The sequence below is a fragment of the Mytilus californianus genome, unplaced genomic scaffold (assembly GCF_021869535.1).
Source record: "Mytilus californianus isolate M0D057914Y unplaced genomic scaffold, xbMytCali1.0.p SCAF_7, whole genome shotgun sequence".
Taxonomy (NCBI): domain Eukaryota; kingdom Metazoa; phylum Mollusca; class Bivalvia; order Mytilida; family Mytilidae; genus Mytilus; species Mytilus californianus.
This window is the reverse complement of record NW_026262723.1, coordinates 64,096,884-64,109,111: the sequence shown is the minus strand read 5'-3', so window position 1 is coordinate 64,109,111 and position 12,228 is coordinate 64,096,884. Positions and strand designations below refer to the sequence as shown.

The window sequence follows — 12,228 nt, the reverse complement described above, 5'->3', positions numbered from 1 at the left end:
CATTGAAACTACTCCGTAGGAAATAAAATGAAATCAAACTCTCGTTATTGATGCAGAAGCGTAAGTGTTTGCCATGACAAGTTATTTGACCACTACAAAATAAATGTCCTCGTATTACGAGATATGCATCCTGTTCTACCAATTCTCGAAGTATATTTTACCTGGCTATAATTAGTACATTTTGACCACTGTAAAATCAACAAGTATATGTTTTTTTTTTAGGTAAAAACTTTATATTGTTACCCTGTTTATTCGGATACTATAGTGTTTTAATGTGTGTTGCCATTTTTGATCCGTGTTTTGTCTGTTTGGTTTGGTTTCACAAAAAGAAATAAGATAATAGTTGTTTTTTTGGATGTGGTGTCATCACTTTAGTTGATTTGATGATGGATATTTCAGAAAAACAAACAGATGCTAGAGGCGATGGTCTGTAACCAGATATTTCTGTACTAATCCATTTGACCGTTTGTCTTTGCTTGTAAAATGGCATATGTTCATTATCCAAAAATATCAGGAATTGGTAAGTGATTGTTTTGAAAATACGAAAAAGTAAATGTGTTCTGTATGTACGTTAAACCACCATCGAGGGAGATGGTCAATGGTACAACGCGCGAATGTATTGTATTTCCGTGAGACAAGTCTGGAGAGTAGCACATTATTCTGTGACTGTATACAAATGTTCCTTTTGTATTTATATCGCCAAATTTACATATTATTTTCTTGCAAATAGCAACGTGAAAGTTTCTTCCAAATACCTGGATTTTTGTTCCACCTTTCGTATCGCTTTCCTGTGGAAAAATTCTAAAAATGTGTGGAGAAGTGTTTTGAAATGTGTGTTTACATGCAATTGTCTTTGTATTTAGAATAAAACTGTCATATGAAAGTTTCCATTTTTGGTACGCCACATTCTTCTCTGAACTAGAGAGAGAACTATAACGTAAGGAATTAAAGGATAGATGTCGTAGATCGGCCAGATTGAGTCCCCAACTCATAAAAGCCTCATACCAGTCGACGGTAAATTCATCATAGCCAAAAGTAGCTGGATCGTCGGAACCCAGTACAATAGGTATTCCATACCGAAGATAGGTGATGGCTGGATGATGTCGCTGATCTGCAACGTAACCTAACATTTTGTTACTAGTTGGATTTACTTCTATTGCAATGTTCTTCTTTTTCAAAACTTCCATCAGATAAGGATGTTTCACATAACCTATTCCATGACCTACTCTTTTGGCGCCAAGAAGAATTGCATCGTAAACATTCCCCATGGTAGGAACAGGATCGTCGTTATGTGGTGAAGAAAGGAGATCGTCTGGCCAGTTTGTTTCTCCTGTATGAAAAAAGTATGGCAATGAGACATTCTGAGCTGCCATCTTCGCAAAATCGTCAAGGTAGAATAAAAGGGAATACCCTTTGTCTTCCTCAGCCACAAGGTCAAATCCCGATACTAAATCAGGATACTTTTCAAATAACGTCAACGCTTTTTTAGCATTTTTCAAAATATATTGTTCATCTTTACCGCGATAAGAATTAATGATTCTTTTGTATCCGACGAAGTTTGGATTATTTTGTTTGAACTTTTGGACAACCTCATTTGTAAATTGTAATTCCAGCTCACCCAAGTCATTGTCAATGAAGCGTTTTCCATTTTTTACTAAATAGCTTCTGTCTGGATCTAACACGTACAATTTGTTAGATGATGAAGATTTAGTTTCTAAATACTGAACATTTTCATCCATTGCTTGCTGAAGTAATGCGTTCATATAAATCTTTGAAAAATTTGCATGATTGATGATGTTAGAACCCAAAACACCAAACAAAGGATTCATTTCTTTCCATCGTTGGTCACTGTTTGTTGGATTGTTAGTTGCTTTCGTGTCAATTACACCAAGGAGTGTTGCATGCTTTACTAGAATATCTTTTGTATATGCAGGATTGTCTTTGACTTTGTTCCATCCTTGAGGAGGATTCAAGAAAAAATCTAGATTCCACATAGCAGGTGCACTAGCTTTGACATATAAATGGTCGTATAAAAAACTGGAAAATATTAACTCAAGCATTTTTTGCTTGCTGACCACGTGATCTGCAAGTAGATGAAGATAATACGATCTGAATTTAAGTTAAAGGTGTATCATTTTAACTATATAAAATAACAAATAATTATTTATTGTTGTACATTGTAAGATCCTTTTGCACCCTAATTGTCTGCAAAGTATTTGGAGTTATGGAATGTAAACTTGCCAATGCTCCGTGTTGAAGGCCGTACCTTGACCTATAATGGTTTACTTTTATAAATTGTAACTTGGATGGAGAGTTGTCTCATTGGCACTCATACCACATCTTCCTATATCTATTGATTTTTTTTAACTTTTACAAGCTAGATAAATGAATGGAATGTACGAAAAAAAAAAAAACATATCTTGATATAGCTGATTATATCACGCAGCAACTACAATACTATGTTTGTATTATGGACATAGAGCGAGTGAATATAAAATAAATAAAAACATTCACTCTCATCACGAGTTCCAAGGGGATAAGAAGCACAAAATAGGGAGGGGACTATTTGAAAATTGAACAAAGACATCATATTGGTTTTTTTTTCGTGGCGATGAATAAGCATTATGCACTTTACGTGACTTTTTATTTATAAACGATTTCTATAAACATTAAAACAGCTATTTCAAACATTTTATCTCTTAAACTGTGATTTTAGTACACGAACCTTAATACTGCTATTCTGCTAGTATGCGAAACTTCAACCTTAACTCTAAGCTTCGAGGTCCCGGTTTATAAATGTCTTTAAACACAAGTAATAAAACAATTTTGAACTAATTTTAGAGGGACATAGGCTGTTAATTTAGAATTTACATTATTAAAACAAAAGGCTATCTTAGATGTGACGCAAAGTATTTAAACTTGCAAAAGTCAAGGCGCTTATATCATTTAACAAGGTTGTTTTGTTTTATAACGCAGATTGATGTGTTATCCACTGAAGTCCCAATTGATCCCATTAGAAAAAAATTACTCGACATAAATATAATAATGCTCTTGAAACGCTTTTCTGGATTTAACTTCGTCCGGAACGCTCGAAGACAAATATTTGAAAGTCAGGAATGTATAAGAACCGAAACAGTTAAGGAGCTATAAGACTAATAAGACAGAAATTTCCCCTCCGTAGGTCATAAATTATTGAACTAAGCGGCTGCTTTTACTTCCAGTTAGTTACCAACGACAAATTTGTTGTTTTAATGATTATTTTCCAGTATTTAAGCTTTATAGATTACAGACAAACCTTTTCTCTAGGTCATCCTTATTAAGCAAGAACTTAGTTGTCTTGTCAGGTAACCCTTTTTCTTGTTCCACTGTAGTGCTAGTATATAACACCTTTGTATCTCAATTTAAAGGTCGCCTTTATTATAAGGTCAGTTTTTAGTGGTTATGAGGATGGACTTTATATACAGGTTTTTTGTTGGGGTTCTAGCTTGTTGCTCAATCTTTAGTTTACTATGTTGTGTTTTGTGTACTATTGTTTGTCTGTTGGTCTTTTTTTTTAGCCATGGCTTTGTCAGTTTATTTTCGATTTATGAGTTTGAATGTCCCTTTGGTATCTTTCGCCTCTCTTTGACTGTATTTGACTTTTTTTAAGAACAAAGTATAGAGAGATAAAGAATTAACCAATTTTTTAAACAATCATTTTCTTGAACTAATAGTCTCTTCGTGTTCTTGTTAATTGAAGATTTGGTGGTGTTGTGTCAGATATGTTGCAGGCTCGGTTAAATATTAAACAATTAATTAAATGTAGAATTATTACAGCGCTCTTTCTTCCAAGAAATTTGGTTGATATAAAACGGAATTTAATCCAAAACTGTCTTTACATAACATTAATCCTCTTTTGTCCAAATTTTGTTAATGAATACGAAATCCAAACTACATCTTATCAACTTTCACGGATAATTGTAACAGCAACGTTCGGACACTTTTTAGAATTTCCCCGACATTTCAAATGTTTTAAAAGTGGACATAAATAAATGGAATATAGTAGATTTTAAGAAAAATAAAAGCACAACTCACTATGATGCAAATGAATATTTCCACCTTTTGGAAATTTTTTAAGCAGCTTGTATACTTCCGACATTTTTGTGTCATCTATATGAAGTTTGAGTGGTCTTGCTGGCGGGAAATCATTGCGCGTTCTTTCAAATTCTTTCCATTTTAAGTACTCAAAATAACTGTACACAATCTGTTCATCCTATTAAATAGAATTTATCTTGCAAGTTACAACGAGGGGCCTGGTTTTCGAAAGTATCCTAAGATATGTCATAAGATATATCTTAGGACAAATTTTATGACCATCTTATGACTATCATATGATATGTCATAGAATGTAAATCAAAGTTGTCCCAAGATAGTCATACCTGTGATGCTCTTATGACTGTTATAAGTGGACATATTTTCTTTTATTTTAAATAATGATTAAAATAAATAAAAAAAATAATAAGTATGAACATACTAATTATTACTATTCTTATTATTTGCGAATATTTAATTTTTTTCATTATAATGAACATGAAATTATGTATGAAAAGGAAAGATAATTTGTTTAAATTTAGTTTGTATATATAATTAATCTTGAACTTCGCGTTCATGTATTATCATACAGGAAGTGTTATTTGATTGTGAATACTTTTAAGATTCGGTACATCGAGTACCCGCTTAACGAAATCCCCGTGCAAATACGTTAATAACGTACTATATAAGGAAACTTTTAAGAAATAATATATATATGTATTATAAAAAATCATGAGTAAGAAAAAGAGTCCAAATTTTACGTCGCAGGAGAATCAAATTTTAATTGACGAAGTGGAGAAGAATAAATCTTTACTATTTAGCTGACTGAGCAACACAACTATTATTTTTATAATTGTACTGAACATGAAATTATACATGAAAAGTAGTTAAGATTTGAGTTGATGATCATAAGACCATCATAAGTCATGTCGCGAGGTGTCTTAAGTCTACGATAAAAGTTATGACATATCGCAACTTGGGACACTTAATTTCGAAAACATATCTTACGACTATGACATGTCATAAGACCATCGTAAGACATGTCTTAGTCATAAGATACTTTCGAAAACCAGGCCCCTGGCATGAATATAAGTTGTCGTTTCCTTAATAAATCAAGTTATTCATGACAGATGTGCATTAAGTTCGTTATTTAAAAATAATACGGTGGCCACAAATAATTAAACAGAAACGAATATGATTGTTTTAATTCATTGATATATTCATGCACTTGTCCTAACACTGCTGAAAACGCAGTATATACATACACAGATGCACTTTTTAAGCAACAAAATTGATAAAATGTGTCAACATTTAGCCATGAAGTGCCAAGGTACAAAAACTTAATTATCACATACATGCTTGGAGCGAACTTTCTAAGCACCGCTTAATTGAGTTAAACAAAACTAAGAATATGAACTGTGCTAAAAAATGAACATATATAGCAGTATGTAATTAAGTATACAGACCTCTGTGTAGACTTGCTTATATCCTGCTAAGTTATCTTCTTTTTCGTGAAGTGCATTTCGCATTAATGAGTAGTTGTATTCAAACTGATTGACATCACTGGTCTGTGCTAAAGTCAGAGTCAATACACTGACTATTACCACTGCCAAAGCAACATCTCCCATCCTCAGTTATAAAGGTTTCAAGAATCGCACTTCAGAGCACCTATTAAAAAGTTGGACTTAAAATGTCAAACAGTTTATAAAATATGAATCTGATCCTGTGCCTATTTTTTTGTACATGCATATATGTAGTAGTGATATAGCGATTTATAGCTTTAATTTAGAATAATTTTAGTATTTTCAGCAAATATTCTTAAGAGCAGAAGCTAATTTTGAAATAGAATAAACGTTATTCAATCAACACAAAGGACTCGAACATTTATATATATGATACATGATATTTGCATACCGTAATTGTAGCCGCAAGGTACTATAGGACGCAATGTTGAGTAAACGCTGAGATTACATCTTGCAGGTATAAGCTCGATCCTCATTTATTTCCGTTTCTTTTCTTTCTTTTTGTATTATTATTACAATAAGACTCTTTATGTGTATTATTTTGACTATTTGATATTATTGCATGGCTGCTTATACGAGAAAGCTTTGTATAAGCTTTAGTCTTTAATTTTGAGTATTATATGTGTTTCATTGGTAAAAACATCAAAGGAAAATTTGTAAAACAGTACGGGTGTAAATCGGTAGGAAAGACAGAATTTTCTTATTCACAGACTCGTATACATGCAACAGCAATTTGAATAAACTGATAGTGCATGTAAATGATAAACATTTGTTTTATTCCGTTTGCATGATTGAATCTTCTACCTACATGTATTAGAATATAGCAAAGTGCTATGGACCAATGAAATTGTAGGATTTTATGTGTCGTAATTGTAAATGTAAATCATGTTCCAGACAAGGGATTGTCCTTTTGTTTATGCCTATAAACAATTCAAAACAAAGAATTTCTGTAAATGAGTTACAACTGACCCAAGCCATTTCAGCTTGAAAGGATTAAATTTTATGATTGAAATTGATTACAAATTCAATTATATTAAAGCTAATACGCTTATAAAATTTCAGATTATATAGGGTAATCAACCTTTGAATTTCATTTTGAAGGCATTTTATATGAAAATTTGATTTTAGTTAATTACCTTACTAATGAAATCGTATCTGATGTAGAGTTGAAATCAAATATTGGCTGTGGAATAAACTTTAGTTGTAACTAAAATTTATAGAATTTATTTATTTGAACTGTAAATAAATAAAAAGATACTTCCTAACTGATAAATTGCATGATTTACATTCATATACTCACAATTAGGAAACTCACACAATTCCTACCATTTCATCGTATTTGTTATGAAATCGATTGCCTAAAACACCGTTAATTAAACGTTCCCATATAATAAGATAGTCCCTACATTACCACGACCTACACATAAATGAATTGCCGAAAATGGGAGTCATGCATTTATTATAAATAACAATTAAAGAAAAAGGGACACAATGCTATAATTTCTATATGCAAATTATAGAAACCGAGGGATACAGGCTGACACAAGTGGACACAAAGTTATTTCTATATAAAAATATAGAAAATGGTGGCAACAGGCGGACACAGTGCAATTTCTATATAAAAATTAAAGAAACAATGGCTACAGGCAGACACAGCTGGATACAGTGCAATTTCTATATAAAACTTTAAGAAACAGGGGGATACAGGAGGACACAAGTAGACACAACGTTATATCTATATAAAAGCATTTGTGGCATTTTTCATTTAAAAACGATCAATTGTATTAAATTTCATCCTTTAAACTGAATAATTTGAGTATTAATATTTTTTAATTTGTTATTGTGTCAGGCTACAAAATGCATGCCAACTAATTTTTGCACCGTATCCTTGCCATTAATAATCTATTCTATTTAGCTCATTCGGTTTAAATGGTTTTTTTAAATATTTTGTCTTTCGATGTCTTGAATGTTTTTTGTTTAACTATGATTTGAAAACATTGAAGACAAAATCAATTTATTGAAATTATCAAATCTGTTATCTCAGAATTCCTACTTTTTCGTACTATATCTGTCACCTGAGTGTGTGAATTTTTTTGTCTTTGATAATGTCATTGCAAGTTCACAGTGACTTTCCTTAAACATAAATATTCTGGTTTGAAAACAAAAATGTCATCGCAGTTTGAAATTAATTTGACAAATCATTTCCTTTAAAATTATGTTTTCTAAGAAATCACACTCATACAGTCTTTTTGTTCAAGCTGCATAAACCCTACCCACGATTGTATAAAATCAACACGTGTACTGTCTTCAGATATACTATTTCATCTGGAGAAATAATGCCAAAGGTCAAGGATCGTATTAATTTGTATATGTTTGAAAGTTGATCTGTAACTGGACTTTCCAATCATGTGTTGTGTCAGGAATATTATTGAGTACAGTTTTAAGCTACTGTAATGAATACATTATAGATAAAATAATGAGAGTGTGTTTTGACCTCTATTGGGACAAATATCCAGTAGATATCAAATGATGTGGATTTAAGCAACTATAAGTCACTTTACGGCCCTCATCAATGGGGGGAACCCATACCGTATAGTCAACTATAAAAAGGGTAGACATGACTAATCTAACTTGTCAACTTAAAAGTATGAAAGACGTTGATACAGACGGCTTTGTAGTTTATTCGCATACGTTGGTGTTGGTTGGTTGATTGATAAATTTTGTGTTTGACGCTACTTTCGACACTATTGAGCTATTTCGTGGCGGTCAGTTTTTATTGATGGAGAAAACTTCTCACATGACAAGCATGATCACATTAAGGTTGGTTACAAATTTTCAGAAAGCCTTCATTTGTAGTTCATGAGAAACATGCAAAGAAAATTTGAAATCATGGTCATAATGTGCAAGAATATAAATACATTCGGTAAACAGGAAGTGAATGAGCAATGCATCACGCAGTAAAGCATGCTCACACAAAGCTTGATACCAAATTTCCGGACGCTCTGATATGATGTTCCTAAGCAATAAACGACCAAAATTTTATGGGACGGACAGACGAACATAAACCAGTATACTCCCAATTTTCGAAGCGGTGGTAATACAAACATATGCAAAATGAAAAAAAAATATATAAATGAAGTCCATACGGTGACCTAAAGTTGCTTACATACATATCGTATTTAGACTCAGGTGGATGGTTTTCTTATTGACAATCATAAAGCATCTCATTATTCTTATATGTGTTACTATTTACTTACACGGTGCATACAAATTCGAAGTAAACCTTGAAATAATTTAGAAACACATTCAATCACTTATGAAGGTTTACTACAACATTTTAAAATACATTTACCGAAAAAAGGAAAATATAAATTCTAATTTTCTTATAACACAGTATACGTTTCTAATAATATGTTTACAGAGGAATATTTAAACTGAATGAATTTTAGCCAAATTTGTAAAGAGACTACGTAATACAAATTTAATATTAAAGGAGTGATGTATTTTCTGTTTATCACTTTAACATTGTAATGAAACTAATGTTTGAAACCTAAATGTTAATCTTAGGTAAACGTTATCTGTTTTACGCCGATATAAAAATACTGAAAACTGGTAACGTATGAATTTACAGTGAATAACGTTACAACCTGTCATCCCATTATTCTGAAGCACACATTATAGTCCCCCGTATTTAGTCAGTGCTTCGGTATTAGCATGGTACATACCTGTAGATGCAGGTGCGATTTTATTACTCCTTTTTTTCCAATAAGGTTCCGAACTCCCGAGAAATTATGATCATAGACGACTTGGCCCTTTTGATTGTAGCTCCTGTTTTATTTGTACATGTTTAACAAATCAAAAATTTATGCCCGTCAGAGCTTTCTTAATTTAGAAAAATCAACAAAAAAAAGTAAAATAACAAAAATACCGAACTCCAAGGAAAATTCAAAACGGAAAGTACCTTATCAAATGGCAAAATCAAAAGCTCAAACACATCAAACGAATAGAAAACAACTGTCATATTCTTGACTTGGTACAGGCATTTCCTTATGTAGAAAATGGTGGATTAAACCTGGTTTTATAGCTAGCTAAACCTCTTACTTGTATGACAGACAAGCACTCTTACAATCAGTTTTAGCGAGTGCAGCAATCGAGCTATGGTAAAACCACTAAAATCGAAATTATTCATACATCAACATTTGCTCCCTTGAAAAAAAATTATACTTATGGGCGCAAAACATACCAAAGCGTTGACTAGCGTGTAGAAATATGGTCATTTGGTTGGTCCCGTACTACAGCAAGAACAATGCTCATAGGGCGTACTTTCGATTGTACTGGATATATAGATACGCAGCCAGGTCGTGTCAGCAACGGTGTGTTAAATCCAATGCCTAGTGTTTGGAGACTCCCACGCTTTGTTCACGTTAAAAAACACCGAAATAATTATTTTGGGGGTCTGTAGAAGTGCTATAACAAGGCGTCCCAAAATACTCCCCTTTTTACGTCTTTCATCCCGCTTAACCTATTTTTATAGACACCTATCAAAAAGATTATAAATTTGATTTCGAACTGAATATGTATGAAATATTTGCCACTTGACGTTAGACAAACAAAAATCCTTTAATTAACCATGAGAGCGTCCAGACACAGTTTTTGACGTTATTGGTGTTTATAAAAGGTCAATTTCAATACCCGATAACTTGGTTTAAACAACAAGGTTTTACTGGAAATGAACGCAATTACCAAGCTCAAACACGTTTAAACTAGCTACATTCTCTATGAACCTTTCCTAAGCCAGGAGGGAACCTTTAATATCATATTTGTTTTGCGTTTATTGTTTTGTACACCAATCAGGCCGTTACTTTGAATTGTTTTACATTTGTCATTTCGGGTCTTTTTATAAAAGCTTCCTATGCGGTATGGGTTTTGCTCATTGTTGAAGCCGTACGGTGACCTATAGTTGTTAACTTCTACGATATTTGGTCTCTGGTGGAGAGTTTATAATTCAATTTGGCAATCCTACCACATCTCCTTATTTTTACATTAAGTAGTTTTTTATCAACACATATTGGTCGAGATTCTAATAACAATATTATGGAATATATTCCTAAGGATGGATATTTTGGCGAACTAGTTGAATCATCTTACACAAATTATTAATCATGCATGAATGACTGCAACAGTAGTAAAACAGCTGCTGACAAATAAGTATTAAATAGTCTTACTTTGCTTATGTATCCCCGTCTATTTTATTCCACAGATCAGTGCGTCGAGCGTCCTTCTTCAACTGTTATTCAGGTCCTAATAATATCGAGTGACAATCTACTCTAAATTAACAAATTTCAACAGTATTCACACTATATTTAACCAAATCAGATGACTAATTTGACAATTTTACTTCAGATGAACTTTTAGTCTAGGTAAGTCTATGGAAAGGTATATACTATGAAATTTAGAGCGAGGGGCTTGCCCCGAGCTCTTAATTTCATAGTATATACCTTTTCATAGACTATCCAATTTAGCACATATTTACAACTCGAGTAATCTTTTAATTGGTCTATTGATAGTTTATTTTGGCTGACTACTTGTATCACATGTGTTTGTTAAAAGGAGCTCATTAACGAAGTTTTGTAAATCTACTCACTAGTATTATTGTAAAATATGTGATTTCAAACGGCCCTTCACTCCAGAATGAAAAGATGGTAGCGACTGGTGTAAGTATGTATACTGATATAAAGCGGTGTTTTACTATACATTTCTTCTTACATGGTAAGATGACAAAATAAATTGACCAAAAGCAGGCAATAATTAAATTGCAGTGGAAGCTTTACATGTTTTGAAAACATTTTTTAATTTCACAGTAAAACTAAAGCTTTAATAAAATTTGAAACTTAGAGATAGTTTGTCCCCATAGATATAGTCTAGCAGAAAGGCATTAAAAAGCAACTACCAATAGATCAGAGATTATAGGTTTTGTGTTTTGTGTTTTTTTTTTTATTATTTCAAAGTAAAAACTAAAAGATTTATCAGAATATGTTTATATGTATATATAGGTGGCACATTATCTTCAGACATAATCACAGTTTTTCAATTCATGACATCGTCCTGAACATGCATGAAATTTTGCCACTGGACATTAAGCAACCAATAATCAATAAATCAATCAATTCATGACGAAATAGATCACCTTCCTTAAGAAAGTTTAAAAAATTATCACCAAGTTGCTTTAATTTTCCTGCACAAGGTTTCATAGTACACACTTTTCTGTGTACAAAGTAATTGCATGGATGATACATTATCATAATTTTAAGATATCGTTGTACTCTAATCAAGGTATAAAGAACCATATGTATTACCCTTTATTTAAATAATAAAATTTGCAATTGTCAAAAACAATTTTTAGATCCAAAGATTTTAATAGCAGAATATTTAAAAATCAACGTGAAAACTAATTACAAACTATTTAATTTAATTTGGAACACAGCATTTTATTTCAAAATAGCCAGTGGCAATTTTTGTTTTAAATATCTTGATTACGATACAATGAAATCTTACCCTTGTGGTCATTCATGCGTAGTTACTTAGTACACAGGAAAAGTATGTACTATGAAAATTAGAAGGCAAATATAAGCAA

General features: G+C 32.1%; 1 protein-coding gene across 1 annotated transcript; it reads right to left on the bottom strand.

Moving 5' to 3' along the window:
• Positions 1-414: 414 nt before the first annotated feature.
• Positions 415-10,986, bottom strand: LOC127707776 (adenosine deaminase 2-like). The gene is made up of 4 exons (XM_052212537.1): positions 10,820-10,986; positions 5,538-5,739; positions 4,075-4,252; positions 415-2,083 (listed from the first exon to the last, which is right to left on the bottom strand). The coding sequence occupies exons 2-4, from the start codon at positions 5,697-5,699 to the stop codon at positions 498-500; spliced, it is 1,926 nt and encodes a 641-aa protein (XP_052068497.1). The 5' UTR covers positions 5,700-5,739; positions 10,820-10,986; the 3' UTR covers positions 415-497.
• Positions 10,987-12,228: the final 1,242 nt, after the last annotated feature.